The sequence below is a fragment of the Drosophila persimilis genome, unplaced genomic scaffold (assembly GCF_003286085.1).
Source record: "Drosophila persimilis strain 14011-0111.01,24,50 unplaced genomic scaffold, DperRS2 tig00000002-arrow-pilon, whole genome shotgun sequence".
Taxonomy (NCBI): Eukaryota; Metazoa; Arthropoda; class Insecta; order Diptera; family Drosophilidae; genus Drosophila; species Drosophila persimilis.
This window is the reverse complement of record NW_020825289.1, coordinates 17,119,140-17,143,878: the sequence shown is the minus strand read 5'-3', so window position 1 is coordinate 17,143,878 and position 24,739 is coordinate 17,119,140. Positions and strand designations below refer to the sequence as shown.

At 46.6% G+C, this 24,739-nt stretch overlaps 1 protein-coding gene across 3 annotated transcripts; it reads left to right on the top strand.

The window, feature by feature from the left end:
• Positions 1 to 4,651: 4,651 nt before the first annotated feature.
• Positions 4,652 to 24,596, top strand: LOC6592897. Of its 3 annotated transcripts, none has more exons than XM_026986332.1 (8): positions 4,652 to 4,712; positions 5,070 to 5,169; positions 22,063 to 22,283; positions 22,360 to 22,568; positions 23,170 to 23,278; positions 23,344 to 23,465; positions 23,530 to 23,804; positions 23,882 to 24,596. In XM_026986332.1, the coding sequence occupies exons 2-8, from the start codon at positions 5,088 to 5,090 to the stop codon at positions 24,127 to 24,129; spliced, it is 1,266 nt and encodes a 421-aa protein (XP_026842133.1). In that variant the 5' UTR covers positions 4,652 to 4,712; positions 5,070 to 5,087; the 3' UTR covers positions 24,130 to 24,596. The 3 variants fall into 3 exon arrangements, with proteins under 3 accessions (XP_026842133.1, XP_002017939.1, XP_026842134.1); XM_002017903.2 differs by having other exon boundaries at positions 4,680 to 4,900; XM_026986333.1 differs by having other exon boundaries at positions 4,692 to 4,708.
• The last annotated feature ends 143 nt before the right edge of the window (positions 24,597 to 24,739 follow it).

The window sequence follows — 24,739 nt, the reverse complement described above, 5'->3', positions numbered from 1 at the left end:
TGTGAGATTTAAAAGTGCTACCTATTTTTCGAACTGTCATTCGATGTCGCTGCGCTAGCAGAAGCAGAACCCTATAAATTCAGTGGCATGGGAGGTTTCGTTCTTTTCGATTTCCAGCAGTGAGTAAGTGAGGAGATGAGCTTCCTGAGCAATAAGAAATAAAAAGTGAAATAAAAATTTTTTGCACAGCACATGCGCAGCGTTTTGTGCAACATAATTTTTATCGGTTGATTCGGCAAATAGTGTATGAGAGCTGAGAGTTATCTTTTAACTGTACGAAAGGTCTTTCCACCCATTTAAAGTTTGCGGAAAATTGTGTATTTGCCTGTGCGCGTGTGCGGCGGCATCACCGCGTCGTCTACTAGAGCGCCATTTTTTTTTCATCATTTAATTTCATCCGCGGCGTGGATTTGCTCTTTTGCAGTTTAAACGCAACAATTTTGCAGACAGCAATCTGGGGTGAGCATTTTAAATATTTTATAAAAACGACCAATCCAGATCGACGCTTGAAAACTTGGATATTGGCAATTTTCGCCGACTTTTCAGAACCATACATGCATGCATATGTATGTATGTATTTATGTGCGTGATGCCGCCGCGCCATTTTGTATAAGAATTCAGCCGCATGTTTGAAGGCTTTTTCACATTTGTGGCGAAATTGTAAAATCAAATTGGGTTCTTTATTTGTGTATTTGTATTAATAAAGCTTGATTTGATTTTCACATTGAACCAAATTTGACATCGAGCTTTAAAACGCGACAGTCACACATGCATTCGTACAAAAGTGATTTTTTTTCTCGCCGTTGCCGTCCCAGTAGAATTTTCGTAAAAATGCTGTTCGGATTGGATAAAGTTTGAATGTTTCCACAAATAGTATATGACTTGATTTGAAAATGGAACCGAGCATAGACCTGCGCCTGCGCAGGGCGTCTGTTATACATACATGTATTTTTTAATTGCAGACTTAAATTTTTCAGATAATCGTGTTGTTTCCTACTCGTTTAGTACAAAAATTTACATTTGAACATTACGGTTTCGATTTTAACATTTCACCAAACCTGCCAGCGCGTCGGGTATACATACATACGCAAACGTGTGATTCCGCCATTTTCAAAGAAATTCTTGCTTCGTTCGAAGCATTTTGCAACGTCCGTCGTTCTCCCTGTCTCTTTCTCGCGTCGCGTCGCGTCGCTTAAACTATGTATGTATGCATTTTGTACATTCGGTTAAATTCAAATGTAATCGGTTCCCAAACGCTCGTTTCATGTTTTCATTTTCTCGAATTTTCACGTTTAGTTATTACAGGATACGGCTTTTCAGATTAACCAGCAGTTTGTACATTTATTTATCTATAATCTAAATGTACAATTCAGCTGAGACATCAATAAGCTAGTTTAATAATTAACTATGATAATGTACATATATGGTTTTATGGATTTTAGAAGAATTGTGAGGTCAAATTGAACGCAGTTTGAGTATTGTTGCAAATGTGTATAATTTGGCCATCATATTTATCCAAAATGAGCATCGCCAAATGTGCGCGTTACATACACAAAAGTATTTAAACGTCAACGACTTTTGGGAAGTCGTTCCCCCTCCCCACCGTAATTTCTGAAAACACTCGGGCCTTTCGTTCCCTTCGATCTTCAAAGCTCCGTTTCAGCGCCGTAGTGGCGCCAGGGTGCCTATGGTTGTCTCGTTCTCGCACCGCTTGCCTTCCTGTGTAATTTTTGTCTTCCCTTTGCCCCTGGCGATACAGTCAAATGTGCGAATGAGGGTCAAAGGAGGAGAGATGTGGAATGTTTTGTTGTTTCTCTTTGTGCGTTTCTTCTATTTCTTTGAGATCGTTGGCCGATCTAGATTCTGTTTTCGGTAGTTCGCGAGTGCGTGCAGTAAAACTGAAAATTAGTGTAGTGTATTCGTGTTCGGTGGATACCTTCAAGCTGGGGGATGGGCAATACTGTGTTGTATTTGAACAGTATTGCACACCCACTGGCCTGAAAGTGCCTACTGCTGGGTTCAACAACTTAATCTGAAATTATTGATCGTGATTAGTGTACAAGCGGAAGGGTGCATCGAGCTGCTTTGATTTGTAGGCCGTGGTTCTTGCAAATACGAATTCATAACGTATTGCACTAGCCCCGGTCCAAAAAACAATAGCAACGCCGGCAACAGCAAAGTATGTACAATTATTCAAAGAATCTTCACATTTTTCATGAATTATAAACACAAAAATACATCCATAGTGTGCGGAGTATGCGCTGTGCATTTGTACACCAACATTTGTTCGTCTAAGTTCTGTGCAGTATATACATACATAGTTTAAAAAATATTGCACACTTCTCAGACTACAAATGTGAACTGTCTGGTCTTCAAAAAATAAAACATACCACACATGTATGTATGTATGTGTAGTGCGGAACAATTAAAATTTCTGCCCATCTATTTTCTGGACGGAGTTTGCACAATACGTATTTATATACATACATATATACATATGTAATTTGTTAACATATTGGCAGTCTTCGGCCTGAAAATGTTTGTACATTCCTACTGATTCGATTTATAACTGAAAGTTCTGAGATCATCAACTAAAATTCATCCTTTATTATTTGTAGGCTAGTGATTTCACAGTACGTTTGTTTTCTTCTACATATTGTCAGATCTCTGTCCTCAAAATAATCAAGGCTTTCAGCAAAAACATCGGTAAATTCACAAAAATGTATAAATACATATGTACATATGAATGTGAAGATTTATAACGACAACAAATTTGTGGGCATGAATTTGTCCAATATTATACTTTTTTAAATTAATGTTGTACATTTTTGTGCCTATAAATTTCAATGTGTCGTCTATAGATAATATCTGCAAAGTGATTTCGCACACTTGTGTTAGAATCAAAAGTGAAAGTGCTGTGATAAGCTGCAAAACATTTATAGGCAAAAATCAGTTTCAATATTTCTCTTTAATTAATATTGCACTTTTTCTTGCCTCTAAATTTGATTGCCTCGTCTAAAAATAGCACCAGAGTGTTTTTCATTTTTCTCTTTAAAATTCCTTTCGTGAGGAATAAAATCCGTTATACGGAACAGCCGTGTAGCAGCGCACAAAGTCACCGGGTGGGAGCGAGATGGAGTTGCACAGAACAGTTACGAGATCGCATTTATTTTGTTCCTTTCATTCTCTCTTCGTGCTTTTGGAGCTTGTTTGTGTGCGGGCTGGCGTTGCCAGATGTGCGGTTTAAAAGGGTGAGAGAAGAAGCCGTTACTTTGTTTTCTTGTTTCCTTTTATTCCTCATTCTTTATTGTATCTGAATGTTTTGCGGAGCTACCAGATGTACGCATTGAGATGTGTGGATGTGTGGTCCCTGGTTCTCTTTTCGTGAATTCCTTTTTCATCTTTTATTTTGGCACGTTTTATTAATCGCGTTAAACACTGCCATTAAGTAATTGAATTAACATGCATTCTTGCCATTAAATTTTAGCTAATTATTCCTCTCTAAATGTTGCAACAAAGTAATAATAGCAGGCCCTCCAAATGAAATAAGCAAATTTAATTAGTGCGCTTCGCTGGATGCATTTATTTGCACGTGATTTACCGTTGCCACCGTTCCATGCATTATCTGCTGCCCCCACCACTTGCATCGCGGCGGAGAGCCTGTGGCCAGCCTTTTGTCTAATGATGGGATGGTCATTGGTTTGGAAAACTAACAAGAACAAGCAGCACCTCTTGAATAATGCACCAGCACGCGCGAAAGCCAACAAGTGTGAAATTGGGCTCGTACAACGCGGCGACGGGATGGTGGCCTAAAAGGTGTTGGTCCCAGCTGTGCGCCAGATGACCACCAAGGGAACGGTGCTCTGCACTAGCCCCTCCAAGGGAGGTGCCGTGGATGCACAGCAAGTACCGTAAGTTCCAGCGTTTATCCATGTGTTACATTTAACTGATTTGAACTGATTTGATATTTCCCAACCCCCTCTCCCTCTCCCCACAGGGCACTTGCTGACATCGGTGAGAATCTGCCATTCGTGCTGATAGCAAACACAATTACATAAATGTTTGTTTGGCCAACAATAGGCCGCTGCAGCAGCGAAAGAAACGGCAACCACAGCGACAAGATTGCATAATTGCTTGTAGCAAAAATGCTCCCACAATTTCTCATCTCCGTCATGAGACAAACGAGCCGGCTGATTGTTATCTCTCAATTCTGCCTGACAGAGACACACCGAGAGAGAAAAGCTTCGATCCAATCCTCTTACTCTCTTTGGCAAGCTGTTGCAGAGAAAAGCTCGGCTGGTAGAGATGCCCAGAAGTCACAGTTTATCACAGTGAGTGAATAAAATGATTATTTATCCCGTCTACGTAGTTATATTTTCTTTAAATGTGCTTGGAATCTGTTTGATTATACATATTTGTTAAAAATATCATCTGGCCACTGTTAAATAGCTCTCTGTAGCGTCACGTGTGCTGCGACTACCAAAGTTTTGACTGGTTTACCAGTTAACCAAGTTCCATGCAATGAAGTGCACTGTAGGCACCGTACAGCGAATTTCTCTCTTTCGTGACTCTTTTTCGCTCTTTGTAGGGTCTCTCTCGCGATCGCGATCGCTTGCTCGGGGCTGAAGCGGCTTTAGCCGAGTTTGTTACCTGGCGACCAGCAAACGGCTTAGACGTGTTCGTTCTCCGTCCCGTGGTCTTCCACTTCGTATGTAAGGCCCCGTCCAGTCGTGTTGTGTGTGTTCGCGTTTCGTTTTTTATTTGCCGTTGTCATTTGGTTTTTGATTTGTTGAGTATTGGACGGACTCCATTCGGCCGCCACTTTGCTGCCTCTTGGACATTCTCTTCTGGCTTTGTTTCATAATAATTTGCCGTCTGTGTGCCGCCAAGTGTTGTGTGTGTGAGTGAGTTGTGTGCTTGTGAAAACGACAAAAAGGCTGAAGAAGAATACAAATGAAATGTGGCCCACAGCCCCAGCCGCCGCTAGCTGTGGAGCAAGTGCCGTTTGTTCAAAATGCTTGTAATAAATAATATGCCGTTTGTTGTCTTTCCGTTCTCCGACAAATTAGATTTGAAATTTTTGGGAAATGCCTCCTCAATGCCGCTCAATGACAATGTGGCGCACTCTGTGGCTGACGGCCCTCTGCTGCGGATTAGCCCAGGCCAAAGGTAAGCTACGCCGTAAATTAAGCTCTCAAGTGCAAGCTGAAAGCTCTGCAAGCTCTCCGCTCATGATGTCATTTTGTGCGCAATGAAACAGAAAACATTTTTATATTTTGGCCACACCGAATCCGCGCTAAGGTGACCTCGTTTTCAGTCGAGTGGAGTACGTACATTTTGTGGCCATTTCAGCTGATGTCCGAATCTAACGATCGCCAAGTGTGCGGGCGGGTGCTGGCGATGGTCATTCCTGCGTCACAGCAGAGCTTTTTTCTTTGACGAAAGACTGAGGCAACGAACTTGGTGCCCAAGTGTGTGTGGCCCTGTCATGATTCACTCACCGACAGCCAAAGCTGAGCTCTCTTCCTGCCTTATAAGCGGATGGGATGGTATGGGATTGGGATTGGGATGGATGGCCATGCACGGCATATTCTCCGCATCGCAAATGTATGCCCTGGCACATTAGTCATTAGCCGAGAACCTGGTTCTGCAACTGGTAGCCGTAGCCCTGTTGCCTTACAACTAAACAAACGAACCAACAAGCCAGCGAGCGCGGCAAAAAAACAAAAGAAACGGCAAGACACCTACACAAACACACTTGGCGACGGGGGGAGGAGGTTTTGGGTGGGGGACCTGAAACATGACACGTTCAAACACAACAAAAAAAAAACACCTACATCCAAGGCAACAAGATAATATGGAAGAGAGAATTATGAAAAAACGCGATAAATGAAAATATAAAGGCTATATAAAGGCTCCACAAGGTGGAAACGATCGAGTATTGGCTGGGCCTTATTAAAAGGCATTCAGAAAGGAAAGGAGAGAATTAACGGCCCTCTCTTTGGCAAGTGCAAAAACATTACGCGAGAAAAATGAAGAAATAAAAGCGAAATAAAGCTGAATCAGGCGACACTCGACGCGACTCGACTCGGACGCCGACGTGTAGGCGAACTGGTCTCGGGAATTAAGATGCAGCCTAAAAATACATAAAACAGATACAATATATAATATATGTGTGTGTGTATCTCCATATCGGGTAATACAAACACACACACCAACACACTGCACACTCGTGCAGTAACAAATCTATAGAAAAAGCTGAAGACGAGGCTATAATTTACGGGAGAACTCTGTTCGCTCTCCTCCGAAGCGAGACAAGAGCGGCAGCAGCACTAGCAGCAGCAGCAGCAGCAGCAGCCAGACGAAGCTGAAAGCCAAATTATATCTTTGCCAACTGTTGAATCGCGGCGCAAAAGAGGAGTGGGAGGCAACGTGGGCGTGTCTGACTAACTAAAGCGAAACTTTTGTTTGTCTGGGGGTCTCTTGCATTAGGAAAAGTAAAAGTCTCCGGTTTGTGCGATAGAAAGAAACTCTTCCGAGTGTTCGATGAAAGCCAGTAAAGTTCTTGCTCTGCCACTTGACTGCGGATTGCGATCGGATGGAGGAGCAGTGACTCTCGATGATGTCATTGCTGCTTGCGGTCGGCAGCGGCAGCCTCCACAGTCCAGTGCACACGATGATGGGGGGATGATGACCTTCCCCTGCCCACCAGGCCGACGTCCGCCCCCTCCTGCAGCAAAACTGACAAATCATCGAACTGTGATTAACTCGTTTAATTGCCGGCTGAGCAGCGCGAACACGCGACCTTGTGGAGCCTCCTCGCTCTCCTCCTGAAGACCGCTGCCACATCAAGATCGTTTAATTTATGGCCAGAACGAATGTATGTATGACTGAAGAACTGGCCATATAGATATAATAAATTGTCGTCTATCGCAGAGGCTGTTGTAAATCTTCCCATCCGCCGATGTAGCTTCCACTGCCACCCTCTCTCCATTTAAATAACATGAAGAGGGACAACAGACCAGAGACAAGAGGCAAGAGGCAGAGATCGAGCATTGTCGCATTAAGACAAAACATTGACATTGCATTGTGATGGGATTGGCTGGGATGGGATCGAAGGAGGAGCAGTCGAGGGTGGCTTGCAACAACGTGGATGGAACAATAATGATCAGCGGATCTGTGACAGGCAACAGAGAGCTAGCCACAGGGGAGACTCTCCGCCCCAGCGGCCTAGAAGGACAACACAACAAACGAAATGCTCGTAATAAAGAAATTGCCAAAGTCTCGAGACCCAGAACCAGACCGAGACCGAGACTCCAAGAGTCCAAGACACCACATCTATGTCGATGTCCATGTCCATGTCCAAGCTCCGGCACATTATGCCAGCGGGCATAGGCTCAGAGTCAGAGTCAGAGCGTTGGGATGACCACAGCAGCGGCCAAGACGAAGAGACAAGACCAAGACGATGACCATGATGATGATGATGAAGCTGATGCCACACAAGGCAAATAAACCGCTTCGGCATCGGTTGGGGCTCTGGCTGTGGCTCTGGCTGTGGCTCTGGCTGTGGCTCAGGCCAAGAGAGACTTGACTTCGCTTTACATTTTTGCCTTATGTGTGCGAAAAATGCCAATTTTAGAGCAAGTCCAGCTCCCCAATGGCTATATCTCTATGTGTGTGTGTGGCTGTGTGTGTGTCTGTGTGTGTGAAAAATTGCCCGTCTAGACAAGCGCAACAGGCCATAACAGCCCCAACAAAAACAACAACAAGCAACGAGAGGAACAAGAACAATCAAAGCCTTTTGCTAAGCTAATAAAATCGAGCCGCTGCTTCTTCGGTGCAGACTCGTGTCTGCTACATGGACGCTCCTGCCACATACCCTGCCCCTGTCCCTGTCCCTGTGTCCCCTCTCCCGCTGAACTCTTAACCCATTAATGGCACTCAATGTTGGAGTGCCTGACCCAGAGAAATGATGCGATGGGCGAACACGTTTGGGCCTCATACGAGTACGAGTAGTTGATCGATGTGTGGGAATGTTTTTGGGCGAAGGAATGTCAATGTGTATGCACATGGGATCCTTTAGAAAATATCTCAGCCATGTGCCAACAACACCTGCAACGAAACGCCTCTTGGAACGGTCTGGACTACAAATCCACAGAAATTGATCATTAACTGTGAGAGATTTGAGTCTTGGGTTAAGTTTGTGGTTTCTGCTGCTGAATTTGGTATCTTCCTTAACCCATTAAAGGCATCTCAACCCAGAGAGAGAGATGGAGGGAGGTTTAAGGAACACGTTTGGATCTCATGTGTTGGAAATTTGCAAATGTCAATGGCTACGATTTATATTCTACTTCTTCTACTCGTTTACTCCACCATTTCCGCAAGGTCACCAAGGGGTTAAGGCCGCTTGCGGCTGCAACAATGCCAATAATGCCTGCTGGTCTCGCCCTTGCCCTTGAGGGGACTGAAGCCTGGCCCAGACCCTCTTCGCCTGGCTCTGCGCGGCAATGGGCAGATTAAAAGCTTGCGATTACAAAACGAGCAAATCGAATAGAGAGGCGGCTCGCTTAAAGGGCAAGGTCTGGACCGGCCACAGACCGCGACTCTGAATACCAGCCGGAGGCAGGGGCTCAGCCCAAGTACTCGTACTCGTACTCCTACTTTGGGCCGCCCTTTGTTGGCCGCCCAGGCATTTGTCATCAAGTGCCTGGCCATCTTTTTGCTGGCTGGCACGGCACGGCACATCTTTTCTTTTATTGAATAATAATCCGATTGCCCTTTCGATCTGACAAAGACAACTTCACTAGCTGTGGCTTTGTTGGCTTTGTCTTCGATTTTGTGGCTTTAATTAGTTCAACTTTAGGCCCAGACACAGACACGGACGACTGTGGGACTGAGGAGCAGCCAGGGTAGGGATTTGGCAGCTCTGCCTCGATTGGCGTTTACCGTTATGCGCTGACCATTTTGGCAACAAGTTGGTAGTCCAAATCGCAGAGCTGGAGAGAGAGTAGAGGCGGCCTAACAGCCGAAAGGCTTTCAACTTTTCCTTTGGCCACTGTACAATCAATTCGCGCGTCCGTCCCAAGGCAATTTCAATCGGTGGCGACTCCAAAACACATGTGCGGCGTGTGGCGCGAATTGCGTAAGGGGAGGGACCGGACCGGAGAAGGAGAAGGCAAGCAGTGGCTAACTGTATATGTACTCTCGACCACTAACGGGTTTGGCACGGCACTCCTCCAGCAGCGGCACCGGCACCGGCTCGAACCAAGCCAAGCATAAGGCATGCGTATTACACAAGACTAATTGTATTAGGCCAAGATGTGGCAACAGTCGCAGCGGCAGCGGCAGCAACAACTGCAACTTCTACTAAATTTGCATGTTCTCCATGTGGACGGAGATGCTTGCCGAGAAGGCGAAACTGAATAATTTTATGGGAACTCTATGATTAATACCTGTGGAATGAGTAACCAATGGAATGGATAACCAAAGAGAGAGAGAGAGACAGAGCTACTCTGATTGATTTTCAATCTATTCTTGCTCAGTTTTTGAATACTTGTACCAAAAAACAAATAAATAAAAAATAATAATGAAACCTTAAAGATCATACAAAATATTTAGATTTCTTTAAATCTTTCTAAATCTAATAGAAATTTCTATTAACTTTTATTTATGAACAGCGGAGTTCTACAATATATCTTGAGATGCCCGTGAAACTTGTAATATGATCTTTATCGAGAGCATTCAATACATTTCAATGCGAAGCCCAAACTTGTGAACTATGCCACATGAAAAGGAGAAAGAATTAATGAGATCTTTGATCGAGCTCCAATCTAGTCAAGATTCTTCAATCTGCAATCCACTTTCCATGCTTTTTGCATACCACGGATCCTCCACTCCACTCTCCCCAGCCTTTAGTTTCCGCTCTCATTTCTCGCAGAAGAAAAATTTACTTAAAGAAATTGTCAAGCGTCGAGCGTCGATCGCCCAAAGGCACGGCGAGAACATATTTATGAGGCCTGATAAGACGACGGACTCGAAGCAGTAGAGATCTCGGGCCCGCGACTTGGTTTATGCGTGTGAAAGCGGCCCGAGGGGACAAGATGGAATCTAGAGCAAATATTATGTAAATTCGCGGCAGCAGTAGAAGGGGGGGAGGGAGTCGCCTGGGGTGGTGGTGCTGGTGGTAAAACCTGTAGCTAATCCTGGTGGGCGCTCGCGCGGAGAGCAACCTGCTTACCGTTAGAGTTAGAGCCAACTTTGTGTCCGCATCCGCGTCCGAGTTGGAGTCTGAGTCGGAGTCAAAGTCCCCAAGCGGCTCGTTGGGTTTTTAATTACCGAATACGCGAATGCGAGATGCATTTGTGTGTTGCTGCGTGGAACGTTTCAAAAGCAGCCGACAGTACGAGTCGAAGCTAACGGAGCAGCAGAGCCAGTGCCAGAACAGGATCAACTCCACATGGAAATTAATAAGGCGTAAAGGAAAGCGTGGAGAATGAAGGCAGAGAAGATGCGTAAGACGCCACCGGCCGGCCCCGGCCCCGCCTCGGGCTGGCAAGAAATATGCCTGCCACAATTGCATAATTTATGCGAAATTTATTTAATCTATTAGACGCTCTGACCCGCAACGGCGGGGAGTGTTCTGCCGCACCCCCCTCGCCGCTCTCCAGCCGCTACCTCTGGTCATGATAAATTGCATGTCTAACTGCATGTGGCAAATTTATCATATTTATTTGTTGTCCTGTCCCACTCGGGGATCCACATGAGTAAGACTAAGGCATGGGGCTGTTTTTGTTGCTTTTGTGTGTGTCGATTGATCGCCTAAGAGACCCCACAGTGCGAGTATTGGGTAATCTTTGGGATGAAAGAAAGCTTTGTTTCTTTGTTCAAAAGTTATGACATACTCTGGCAGCGAAATAACTATTGGCTATACCTATCGGCTAAGCTATAGACTCTACACCCAGAAAAAAAACCATGAAATTCACTTAAAATAAATAGTTTCACTGCAAATAGATTATTATTTTTTGTGTTAGACTTACACTTATTTTTATTTTATTTTTACATTTATTTAAGTGCAGATATCATTCTTAAGACAGTCCGAACCGAATGTTTGGTACAGTTCCAATTATAGGCAGGATGAATCTGCAAAGGGTATAAAAAGCTTCGATCTGCGGCTATTGCTTTTCTTCGGCTTTTCTTTTCAGTTTAATTCATTTGTGTGCCGATGAATAGATTTCGGCTCATTTCTTTTCGACGGAGTCACTGACCGTTTCTTTCCTTTAAATGCAGAGCTGTTTTGGATTTCCAAAGAAGCAAGTGCGTGGCGTGTGTGGATGGATGGCCTTAAGATGGATATTCCCAGCACAATTTGCACACGCTCACGCACACGCACGTACCAGAGTCAATGACATTGCAAAAACAAAAACAAAAGCAAACAAGAGCTTTATGCGAGAGAGCGCAATGGGAGAGAGAGAGCTGAGCTTATCGTGTCTGCGCTGTGTGTGCTTTGACTTTTAATGACAATAATAACAAATGCTATTAAAAAGAGAGGGAGAGCAAGAGACGAAGGGGAAGGAGAAGAGACTCTCCCTCGAGTGTCATGTGTTGGGGCTGTTTATTCTGCCAGTCTTTTCGTTTGCTCTGATTAAAAATAGTGTTGACGTTTAATTATCCCAGTTTCCATTTTTAATAGCCTCGATGCGCATCAAGGCGTGGAGGAGCAGCGTTTCAGGGCGATAAAATCAACGAAAAATGGCTGTTAATTAATTTATTGCAATTCGAAGCCTGAGCAGCCCCGAGAATCAGCACACATCGAAATGAACTGGATTTTTTGAGTTGTCTAACTAACGAGCAGGGAGCACAGAGAGCAGAGAGCCAGTTCGTGTCCCGACTCTTTTGATGTGCTCCTCCCTCATGTTGCACAGCCCGCAGCTGCTTATCAAAGAGAGCAGCGTCGAGGGAGCAGCACGTGAATGCGTTTCAAGTCCAAATTACACAGAGAACAGGGGTGAGGAGGAGCATGAGATCGAAGAGGAGGAGGAAGAGGAGGAGTGGCTGCCTTGGTAATTGAAAAGAAATGCCCAGAGATGCATATCCAAAAGAGAGGAGAATAAAGCTCAGGCATCCCACCAGGAAGCAGCTCGGGAGAAGGCAGTTAGCCGGCGGTCAAATCAAGCAATTTTCGACTCCCCTCCCCTCTATGAGATTCAGGGGGAATCCAGGAAGCAAGCGATTCTGCATTCCATTCTTGGAATGGTTTCGCTTTTCTTCAAGGGCAAATTGGATGCGGATTGGATTGGAAGGCACCAGCAGAGTAGATGATGACGCATAATGCACTCTTGCGGTTACACCACGCAACGGGGTTGAAGATTAGCCTCCAATTAACTACGTAATAGTCAAGGCATTTCCCCAGAACTGGATGCCAGAACTTTGAAAATCAACTGTGGGAAAACAATGGAAAAAAGGCCCCACTTTTCCAGAGCATATGCGACAAGTTTGCTCGGAGGTTGCTCCCCGTGATGTTAGTGTTTCTTTTTTATTACAATTGCATCGTATAATTTTCCAGACCAGTTGTGTTTGCTTAAATTACTCCAAATGACGGTACACATAACCTCTTTACCATAATTGATAATAATTTACGTTGTCTTATCTTTTGGGACAGTTTTTAGCTCACTTTCTAACCGAACTGCAAGTCATGCTGGAGATCAAATTTTAATTTACGGAACCCTCTAAAAACATTGGTCTTCTTCGGATATTTTGGTGGACAATAAAATGCAGTTCCCTCGCATTCGGTGATGCTTCTCATAGATTGTTCCTTATCTTGTAGCAGAGTGTTGCTATTTCTGTAGAATTTCAATTAAAATGTCGCCCAGACTCCTCTCTCTCTCTCTGTCTATTTCTGTGTTGCGGCAATTAAAAGCGCCGCAGACAAACGAAAAATGGAGAAGAGCTAGAGAGAAGAGATAGATAAATAAAAGGAGAAGAAAATGCTGTTAATAATGCCGCTTGGCATGTCCAAAACGGTTATTAACGTGGCCAGATGGCCAGGCATGCGATACACGACCGACCACAAATACATACGAGTGGAGTACTCGTACTCCACGGCCCGCCGCCTTTCAACAAGTTTGTGCCCGGACAAGCGATGACCGTGCCGAGATGCAAGTTAACCCCCTGTCCCCCTCTCCGTCCTCTGGTCCAAGCCATGGCCATAAACTACGCACTTATCAAGATGCGTAGAAAGGAATGCCTACCCAAAAACCCAGTTGGACAATTATAAATCAAGCTGCAACAGTCGCCGCTCTTCCCTTTGGTGCACGGTGCACGGTGCACTGGTGCACGCAATCCGCATCGCAATCCCCGGACACACTGCAAAATAATAATGTCAATTGCAGGTGTGGGCCAGAACACGACACTCGCGTGGCTCCCCCTCTCGCTCTCTCGCTCTCTCTGTCTGTGGCTAATGCCCAATGCCCAAATGTGGCCAAGACAACGCCCACGGGTAACGTTTTTGGGCATTACGGCTCTCGGGTACGGGTACGGGCACTGGCTCGCTAATTCAATGCAAAATAAAATATTACCGCTTTCAAATGGCAAGGCATTCCCCCCTCCTCCTCCCTGGCTCCCGCAAGAGTCTCCACTCGCTAGCCAGGGCTTCGATGCAATAAATTTCCCAGTTGTTGTAATTTTGGCTGGCGGTCACTTGGTCAGTTGGTTGCAGGCCAAAGCTTCACAGCAGGCCATGTCCCATATACGAATACGAGTACTTGTACGCTGTGCACAATAGACAACACACAGCTGCGGTCAAAATATTAGGAGCGAAAAATCCTACAGCGCCATGTGACACTGAAACCCCTTTGGAGACCCCTTTTGGCTTGACCGCAGCTGTACGAGTGGCACGACGAGTACGAGCATGGGATGTGATGTGTCCATAGAACATTTCCACTCTTCTCCGGTTCCTTCTCCGTACGGACGGGACACCTTTGGCGGTTCCGAGAGGCGCTTCAGTTGATTAGCCTAACCCCGGGAGAGATTTATGGGCTGACCCTATCGATAATTGTGAGAGGAGAGTCGACTGGCAGTGGAATTTGTGGCCACAATTAGCAATTGGGTTAAGGGTTCAAAAGGTGTTTGTTCGCCTTGGTCTTTGGTAAAGTCTTCCCGGCGCCCCGCCCCCAATGATCATTTGATTAATGACCGATGCTGGAAATTCAACCAAAAATTTTTGTGTGTCATGGGCCCAATGGAAATGTGTCAGATTCGAATCAAAGAGAAGCCATTTGATAAATGAGATTCGCGGCATTCGAGCCACGGCATGGAGGCAATGAAATTCTCATTTGTGGCCAACACAACAACAGCAACTTTTATGGCCAATTAAGCGTGAAAAGGCATCGAGTCGGGCCATCGTAAGAACACAGCACCGGCCGGCCGCTGTCGTTTGGTCGTTACATAAAAAGAAAACGCAATTATATGCCGCCACATCGAGCGTAGAGAGCTTCTTCCAGCGAATGCTGCCTTAATATGGTAAAAAACTGTAGGAGAAGAACCGAGAGCCGCAAGAACAACACTTTCTCGTGCTGCCAATTGAATTAATTCCTATGATTAGAGTTCGTCCTAAGTATTTTCTTATTAATTTGTCTTCGGTGTACAGTTAGGCATGTGCGGAGCGGAGCCTCTCACAGCTCCTCCATACTCCATACTCTGTACTCCTCTCGCAGTTACTGTAAACGCATTCCCGTCCGAGGCAAATGACTCAATAGGGCCAGAACAATGCACAATTCGCTTTCACTCGAAACTTCTTAGCGGTAAATGCTGCGGCTTCTGCTCTTCTCATTACGATCCATATACCCTTGCCGAGGGCATAATGATATTAGGGAGAAGTTTGCACCGTGGAGGAGGGGAGCCTGAAAGAAATAAGGGCTTCGCAATTCGAAACATTATATGTTCAAATGATGTTTTTATAAAAAGGTAAGATCATTAAATCTTAAAGTGCTTCTTTTTTTCTACGCTTCAAATCTATGAAATAAATATTGGATGGTTTCGTGTACTTTAAGAAGTGGAAACCTATGTAAAACCTATAAAATTAAGATCCCTAAGATATCAGTGATTGATTTATTCCATAGTGCTGGTGAGCGCTCATGATCTGTGATTTTGAAGCATAAACTCATCCATCAGATTTTCAATAATACGCTCCATTGTCTTAATATATGATGTATTCCTTTTGGTTTGTATCGAAGGCTGACATATCGATAAGAATACGCATGGATATATGATGGACGAAATCTTGCAGTGATCCACTGATCCATCAAGTTCAGCTGGGGAATGCGCTCATTGTTTTGTACATCCCAAGACGAATGTCTATTCATTCTATTCATGGACATTCACATCGTTGTACATATAATAGAAACACTCGACCTGCAAGGGTGTTGCAAGCTTCGGTCTCCATAAGTTAGACTTATTTCCGTGTTTCTGCCTTGTTCTCTCCACAAGCAATTTGGCCGGGCCAACAAGAGGGGCCAGGAGAGAGCCAGCGTGCCAGCTAAAAAGCGGAAACCAACAATTTAGCAAGTGCTGAAACGCCGCCGTGCTGAAAAATGTGTAAATAAGCGAATGAGTGAGTGACTGAGCGACTGGGAGCGACTGAATGAAGCCGAATGAGTGAATGAACAATGGACGTGACGTAGAAATTGCGACAAATTGTCAAGGGTGAAGAAAGGGAACCAGAGCCAGGGAGGGGGGGCTCAAAGCACGAGTAGGTTTACAGTTACGTCACGCAAGTCGGTCTAACAAGGCCGAAATAATTCATGCCCAAAGAACGTACTTGGCTGGCGCAACAAGATGCTGGGAGAAGAATAGATTGGTGAGCGGAGTATGCCGCTAGATATTTACTATATCTGCAGCTACTAATGTTAATCCCCATCGGATATGCTGCTGAAATCAGAATAAACCAGACGAAACTGTCTTTGACATTATGGAATCTGTGCAAGCATCGACCAAGATGCTCTCTTTCGAGGACCATCCGTAGAACATAAGAAGTTCGCTATCTCTTTCTAGCGCTTGTCTCTCTGAGAGTCAAGAGAGTGCTGATGGTCCTCACCTCAACGGACGACGGCACCTTATTATTAAATTCATCTTGGTATCGTCTAGTATCGACCCCCCATTTGTTCACTCTGATGTCTTCTTCTTTGCTGTCTTCACAATTAATAAATTTTGCTCATCTTCCGCCGTTCTACTCCCCCGAAAAAAGGAGAAGGAGTGCAGCAACATGAAAAGAAACAGCTACAGTCAGGTGGCAGTCCCAGCCTAGTCATGCCTCATGCCTCGGCAGCTCGGAGCAGCTTTTTGTGCATGCAACATTTACATTTACATCTGTTGACGCCGCTTGAGCATTAAGCTTAACCGTCTGCAGTCGGAGTCGCAGTTGCAGCTCTGAGTCAAAGTCAAAGTCATGGACATTCGTATGAGTTGGCGAGAGGCATGCCACACAGTTGTGTTGCATCCGTTCTTTTGGTCAGGTTTACTGTTCATCTGCCGACGTTTCCCTCTCCTGCCCGCACTTCGGCCGGCACTCATGTGTCCAAACTGTTGTGTAATTTAATTAGCCAGCTGCGCATAATGTTCACGCCGGGCAAAGTTACCCCTTGGCCTTGCCTTGCCGCGGATTTACCGTTCCCCAGCTGCTGACGAGAGGCATGGACGGACAGACGGGATATAGGGAGGAGCTGTGTTTTGCATCTCATGTTTTAAATATGGCCAAATGGGATGGCAGGTCTCCAGCTCTCCAGCAAAGCAAGTTGGTTTTTCGGTTCGGTTCGGTTCGGTTCGCCCAATTGATCATGCGTCTAATTTAAGCCCCAACCCCTGCGGGGGGGACTGGGACCAGGAAAAACGGTGTCTGCAATCTGGTTTCCAAATGTTGCTTCCTGAAATTTGGGGGTCTTAAAGGATAGATCCGCAAGATCTTGGTGTTGAGACCCAAAAGAGATCTAAGATTGAGATGATCTACTCCTAAAATAGACGGGAAGTCTACCACTCTGTGGAACTGTCTCAGAGAGATCGTACTCGACTGATTTTTCCCACTTTGGAGGAGCAGAGCAGAGGCAGGCTGATGGGTAAATGCCACAATTTATTGGCTCAGTATTTGGCCTTAATGCAGTGTTATTGATTGGCCGCCAGGCGTAGCACATAATTTCCGGCTACTGCATTCATCGGGTGTTGAGTTGATGACTCCAACTCTCGGCTGGAGCAGTGGCTGTGGCATGGCCATGGAGCAGGGCATTCACATCGGCAACATGAGGATGGATGGTGCGCGCTCTTGGCCAAAGACTGCTGACGCAATCAGCTGACGGAATCAGAATTCTATAAATGGCAGCTAGAAATTGCGTCATTTGAAACAATTAACAAACAAAAAGTTGTTTGCCGATAATGATGCGAGACACACCAAGACGAGAGTAGACGAAGCGACAGAACGAATGGCAATTTGCGCTGCCAGCACATACAATTGACAGCCACTGTGTACAGTGTACTGAAGACACTGAAGACAGAAGCGGCACGAAGATAGCGCCGCCGCAGATCCGTCGAGGATGGGGCCTGGTTCCTGGTTCCCTGTGCCTGGGCCTGGGCCTGGGCAGGAGTGGCTATGGATCTCTAATATCCCAACTAAATGCTTTACAATTATCACATTTGTAGCCAGTTTGCGGTCCGTCGAGGCGGGGGGCTAAACGGGTTTGGAACTCCATTGGAACTCTCTTTCTCTTTGATGGATTTACGCGGCAACATTGACACATTGACACTGCTTAGCATATTGGCGGAGGAAGAGTGGAGCCATTACCCATTGGGACGAGACAACACCCACTGCGACTCCGACTGGCGCTGACCTCCACCTCCTGCGCAGCCGTGCGGCAGTGCCATTCCCATCTGTTGAGCAGTTGAGGTTTTCTAATTTATTTTGTATGCATGCCCGTTAAGTGTAATTGGTCATTGCAAAGGATGATGGGGCTGGCTGGCAGTGCGGTGGGGTCTAGAAAATTACCAGTATTTCCTGTGCCCCGGCCCCCAAGATTGATGATAATCGTGCGTCGTGTGTGTCAAGTTAGTGGCCCAAGCAATGGCAATGGCAATCCCAGGCCTGGTCAGGCAATTTCACTCATTTATAGAAGATGGAGGAGAGCCGCAGGCACTCGCACAGAGGAGAGGTTATTTGCTATCAGTCGATGCCTTGTCATAAATGTGAAAGTCACAAATGGATTGAACCGAGCTCCTCTGCAGACCCCTCCCCCCTATCGTAGCACCCCCTCCTGAGTGAGGATCTGTCTCCCCGTTTACCGTTTAGTGGCCAGAGTGGATGGACACAGACGCCTCTGGGCCTAACACTTCCCAGCTGTTGGACCACAGAGAATCCCGAAAATACGAGTAGTTTGCTGATCGCCCAGATCTCTGCCTAGTTGGTGCCTACCCAGTGCCACCAGCAGCACCACAGCACAGCACCACAGCACAGCACAGCAGCAGCAGCCAGAAACGTGCCTGGAATCCCACACAGACGGAGACGGATACGGAGACCGGGAGACATTGAGTCAGACAATTGCATAATCTGGCCATGGCCATGGCCACGGCAATTGCCATTGCAATTGCAGTTGCACTTGCAGTCCCAGACACAACATGGAGATGCATATGGACTTGCCACAAACTAACACACACACACACACACACACACAATCATGAAACAATTGTTGCCACATTGCTTTTGGCTCCACGGGTACATCAAGAGAAACTACACGAAAACTATTCAGAATTTACTTTTATAAATACCCATTTGTCCCATGAATTAATGTGGAAACGACTCGATACTCCAAGAGTTTAGGGGTATATTAGATTTTGGGTGGAATCGGATGTCTGTAACACCCAGAAGGAAACGTTTCCGACCCCATAAAGTAGGTATATTCCGATGAGCACTTAGATCTCAGAGACTATAAAAGCTAGAGCAAGCAAATGTTGTGTCAAGACTCCTGTGATATCACACTGTAACAACTGTAGCCCCACAACGCGCGAACATCTGTGGCATCCAGAATTTTGATGATACGAGAAAACCGAATAGAGACTGACCATAGCTAGCAGATTAACTAATCTGGACCAGTTCGAATTATTATTTCAGCCAGAAGGAACTAATGAACTCCTTCCCTCCCTCACACACACTCTTCCTCGTGCAGTGTGCGCGCTCTGGCGGAGGAGAGTGAGATAGCAACACACATGCTAACTGAATTTCGGGTATAAATGTAGAGCCCCGGTCTGTGCCGCCAAGACTGGCCTTTCATTTACATGTAATTTAAGCCTTGAATCGTTTTTGATAGCTGATATCTCGAAACATTTATTCAGTTTAGGACTTTGTTGCTTCTGCAGACAGACGTACAATTTCTCTCAGTGCAGACCAGCTGAGCAAATAGATGGAGGTGGGGGCTGAGTGAAGTCTTCCCGAGTACCGGGATGTCTTTCCCACCTTTCACGACTACTCTTCTTCCACCCAGCAACAGAGACAGCGAACGAGATAGAGATAGACAGAGAGAGAGAGAGACACACACAGATAGATGGAGTGAGAGGGAAGCTGGCGATGACTGAGGCAACAAAACGATGCCATTTGCATGGCAATGATTTGGTTATTTTGGCCCAAGGTGAAGCTTCCCTTCCTCTCCGCCCCACCACCAACCAGTAGGCTTGACTTGTTGCGGCTTGGCGTGGCTTGTAAACGGTGTTGCACGTTGCAATTGTCGGTTGTTGTTGCTGTTGCTGCGGTTGCAGAAACTGTTGTCTTATTGATTTGTGCATTCATTTGATTGTGCGCGCGCATTTGTTGCCAAATTGTTTGAAGGAGAGCCGTGGAACAGTGGAACATTGTCGTGGCTGCTGATTGTGATATGAAGGTGGAGGAGCATGCGGAGGAGACTCCTGGGGGACGTCGCTGGTTGATGGCCCACCGAATTGCTGCTGTCTCTGGCGCGATATTTCATTGCCTCTACTCCGAGGTTCTTTTCCGCGGAATTTCGCTACGGGTCATTTTGGCTGTAATGCAATTTCTTTTAAATTTATTGGTAATGGAAATTTATGCCTGGCTGCAACGGTTGCGGTACAACTCATGCTGCCTTACATGATCGCTGGGGCAGAGACACAGACACAGACAGAGGCCTGTCCATGCATGTGGCACGTTTTGCTGATTTGTCATGTTCACAGGTTAAATGCTAATGCCCCAATCTGACTTCGATCCGAGCGGCCCACCGCCCACTCCAGCCCACGCCACTCTCAATCTGATTCCAAGAGATTCCCCTCCCCACCCCTCGACCAAATGTGGGTTAAGTGGTTCTGTCTTCTCCAGCCTTTTAGGGCTCTCGTTCTCACGAGCTGACTCCGCTTGGCCCATAAAAACGGTGTCAAATAAATTGTAATCAGCGGCGGGCAATAAAAATTCAATCAATAAAAGAACATGCAGAACATCTAAGCAGCAAAGGGCCCGCGCATCAGCTCGAAATTCAATTATTTCGCACCCAAGTCGGTCGCCCACGGCCACGGCCATGGCCACGGACACCATTTGGCGGCAACAGCTTCATTCGGCCTGGTCCGGCATCCCAGTCTAGTCATCGTTTCGTGGGCGTCCCTCTCAGTTGCCCCGTAGACACCGACAGCGAGAGGGTATATTGGTTCTGGGGCAGTTTATGAAGCGTCTACGGAAGCGTGTTCCTCCTTCTTTGCGGGCCCGACACTCAATTACTGGAGAGTGGACTCCAGTCCACTTTGAACGGCCTGTTTCCATGTCTCTATCTAATTTGGGGGTTCCTCAACGCCCCATCTCCATCTCCGGCATCCTTAATGCACTTTTAATGCCCTGCCCTCGCATTTGTATTTGTTTTATTGGTAAGCAGGAGCAGGTCGGTTTCCTGCATTTGAGTTCTTGGCGGAAGTCATGCCTCGCTTTGTGAGAAGGGGCTGTGGCTGTGGCTGTGTCTCTTCATTTTCGTTTCTCTAGGCGCCGCTTGCATTACGCCCACCTTGAGGCAACTGCTCCGATTACACAAAGGCCCTGACCCCTTCCGTTCTGGTAGAACTGGCGGCGCCACAGCCACAGCCACTGCAATTGCAATTTTTAATTACCTGGGCCCTGGCGCTTTTCCGCGTTTATTTTCCCGATCTCATTGCTCCCAGCGGACCTCACTCTTTTGTTGGCTAATTAAAAACGAATTATCGCATGTCCATGACTCAGAGACAAAGAGAGAGAGAGGCTGCTGCTGGTTTATGCGATGCGAAATTCCGATCCGCCACTAAAATTGTGAAATTGTTAGATTTGTTGGGCCATTAGTACCCAGATTAAGTAGTTAGAGTCAATTATTTAAATTAGTTTTGCCGTCTGCAAAGATCTGCAGTGGTCTGCCCTCCTGCACCGAGATCCGTTCCAGATCCTTGCCGGCTAATGGCCTCGTAGGCAGAAAGAGAAAGAGAGAGAGAGAGAGAGCATTTAAGCCGATAATTCTGTGGCATCCTACACATGTTCGACGGTAATAAGATTTTGATTGCCCGCCATGGACCGGATCGGCCTGGCTGGTGCTCGGCCTGAAAATTATGCCACATCGAGAGGCCGAAGCGCACCAAACTAAACCAAAGCAGTGTGTGAGTGTGTCTGGGGCCTAATGCCAGGTTTTTGCTTTCCACCAGCCTCGAAAGCAGCCCTGCGGGTCCATTAAGCCGACTCAAAGAAGAAGAAAGAAAAAAACAGCCCGACAAGGGGCGCAAAAAACAAAAGACTTTAGCCACAAACTCGCTCCAATAGCAGCACATGGCAATTATGTTTGGCAATTGTTTAGTGTTAGTGCTGCTCGGGTCCATCTCGTCAACGTCCATCCGTCCGTCCATCTGGATGATGATGATGACGGCGATGGCGATGGCGATGGAGAGGGCGTGGCCCGACTCGGGATCGGGTCTAGTCCAGTTCTGGCCATGGACGACATGCTAGCCCACTTTTTAATATACGAAGAATGCGAATACGAATACGAGCAACAATTTAGATTTTTCCATTTGCGCTGCTTTCAGGCTCCCACAAGGTGCACTGCTCGGAGGATCAGATGAGGGTGGACATTGGCCTGCTGGCCGCTGAGAAGGACCAGAGCGCACCACAGATCTACCTGGAGGGTCTCAAGGGCTATCCGGATGAGCGCTGCCAACCGCAAATCGACGGCTCCCTGGCCGTCTTCCGGCTCTCGCTGAGCGACTTTTACGAGTGCGGAGTCACGCGCATGGTCAACCAGTTAACGGTGCGTCCCGGCCATAGATACATAGATAATTTCGAATCCGTAACTCAATTCCACTCCCGTCTCTTCCTGTCTGTAGGGCAAGAAAGTGTACTATCATAAAATCATCATCGAATCGGCCAGCAGCAAGGAGATCGTCAGCGTTAAATGCATCACCACCACGAGCGGTCCCGTCTATAATGTCATGATGAATGCCACCACCACAACCACCAGCACCAGCTCCAGCTCCAACTCTGGCCGTGGCCTGGTCAAGCGCGATGTGCTGCCGGCGGGTTTCCAGGAACCAGAGTGAGTTTTTGGGCACCCGCTTTTGCTCCAGCTTCCGCTGCCACTGCCACTGCCACTGCCGCTGCCACTGCCACTGCTGTCTTCTTTGCAATTTAATTGCCCATAAAAAATAGCATCTATGCATATTTTTATGAGCAATCTATGCAAAAGTTTATGGCATATTAAATGCCCCATTTCAGCCCAGAGACTAGGATGGGTCCAACCCAAAGGGCCATAAATCAAACATATCCCATGTCTCCCCGCCACCCCCCACCTCCCACTCCCAGTCTCCCAGTCTACCGGTACACCGGAGAGTTGCCATTACCAGGAGGTAATTAGCCGCCAAATCGATGCCGGCGGCTTCACATGCGTTAATACCTCCACAGTCAATTTAATTGCGGGGCGTGTCCAGGTCTCTGTCTCTGTCTCTGAGCCAGCCTCTCCTCCCATCGGAGGATCCGATCCAATACAATGTTTGTTTTTCATTGCCCGGCGTTGATTTACAACCACCTTTGGCGGGAGTCCCTGTCTGTCGTTCCCCGTTCCCCCGTGGCTGGGCACAGTCGGCACCAGCTCAATCTCAATCAAGAGAACTGAACCAGTTCATTCAACTGTTTTGCAGGGATCTGGAGATCACCACGTCGCTGACCAAACGCGCCCCGGAGCCGCGTCTCTCCATTGGCGTTAGCCAGGATGGCCAGAAGTTTACCAGGGATTTGACAGTCAAGTCGGTAAGTTGTAGAGAAACACTGTAGAAAATGATTTAAAATACATTTAATGCGAATACCATTCGAAGGGAACTCCTTTGACCATGGAAATCAACCTGGATGAGGATTCGGCTCCTGTTTATGGCTTGGGTGTGAACTATCTGGATGTTACGGACACGCACACCTCCTCGGAAACATTGATCTTCAAAGGGTAAGAGTGTGGGTCCCGGACAATGCCTGACTCCCTCCATAACCCTTTTCGCCTTTGCCCCTAGCTGCACGGTGGATCCGTATCTGTTCGAGAACTTCAACACGATCGACGGCGATATTTTGAGTGCCAAATTCAAGGCCTTCAAGTTTCCCGACTCCTCGTACGTGCAGTTCCGAGCCACGGTGAACGTGTGCCTGGACAAGTGCTTGGGCACGCAGTGCTCCAACAACCAGGTGGGCTTCGGAAGACGCAAGCGGGAGATCAGCTCCGCGAATAAGGTCTATGAGATTTCACTGGCCATGTTCCTGCAGGTCAACGACATTGAGGGGGTCAACAAGAGTGAGTTTGTGAGATTGCCTTTCCACTGCGAAAAACCCCTGCTAACAGTCTCCTGTTCTCCGTGCTCTCCCCCACAGATGAGGTCCTGCAGCTGGAGGAGAAACTGCGGGAGTTGAAGCTGGCCAATCAGCGCCTGGCCCGCAACAGTCGCGGGAACTTTGTTGGCAGCTCTGTGGAGCAGACGCCTGCCAGTGCCGTGCCCGCCTTTGTGGTGGACGAGCGAGAGCTAGGACATCTCAGTTCGGGTTCGGCTTCGGATACGGCCGGTCTGTCCTTGGCCTGTGTTTGGACGCTCCTCTGTGCTCTGAGTTGGCGGCTGATGTAGAAAACATTGGCACACACAGGGACGGAACGGAACGGGACCGGACAGGGCGAGTTGTAAATCTCACAAGTGGTAGGGCGAGCGGAAGAGTGAGGAATGTTAATCAGGTTGGAATGAAATTGCGTGCAGTGGCAATGAAGGAAAGAAGGAATATTAATGTACTACCTACTACTAATATACACCTATACTTTGTGTAACTGCCATTTACAAAACGTAATTAACTTTAAATGAATGCGGTAACTTAAGTTTTCAACGACTTGTGGCAGGCGGCAGACATTGCGACAGACAGACAGACAACAGTGATTCTTATAAAAATACACACACACTTACATATAAATATACATACACATATACAGATTTGGAAAACTTGAACTCGGTCTAACTCATAAGCACCTACTAGTCTCCTAAGTGTAACTGTTAAGCTAATTTAAATAACGACTAATTGATTAAACGAAACTCTGATCTAACAATGTCTTTGTATGTGTCACGCTTTGGTTGGTTTCTTTGTGGCGCTCTGTATGGCCTCTAAAATTGTTGATTCTCCGATCTGAGATAGATGGCCATTCGAAAAGTCCACTAAATCAGTTATTTCCAAACAACAAACATACGAGCA

Coding starts and splice junctions, on each gene's coding strand:
- LOC6592897 (XM_026986332.1), top strand. CDS start 5,088: ATGCCTCCTCAATGCCGCTCAATGACAATGTGGCGCACTCTGTGGCTG. Junction 5,170..22,062: donor CGGATTAGCCCAGGCCAAAG/GTAAGCTACGCC, acceptor CGCTGCTTTCAG/GCTCCCACAAGGTGCACTGC. Junction 22,284..22,359: donor GCATGGTCAACCAGTTAACG/GTGCGTCCCGGC, acceptor TCCTGTCTGTAG/GGCAAGAAAGTGTACTATCA.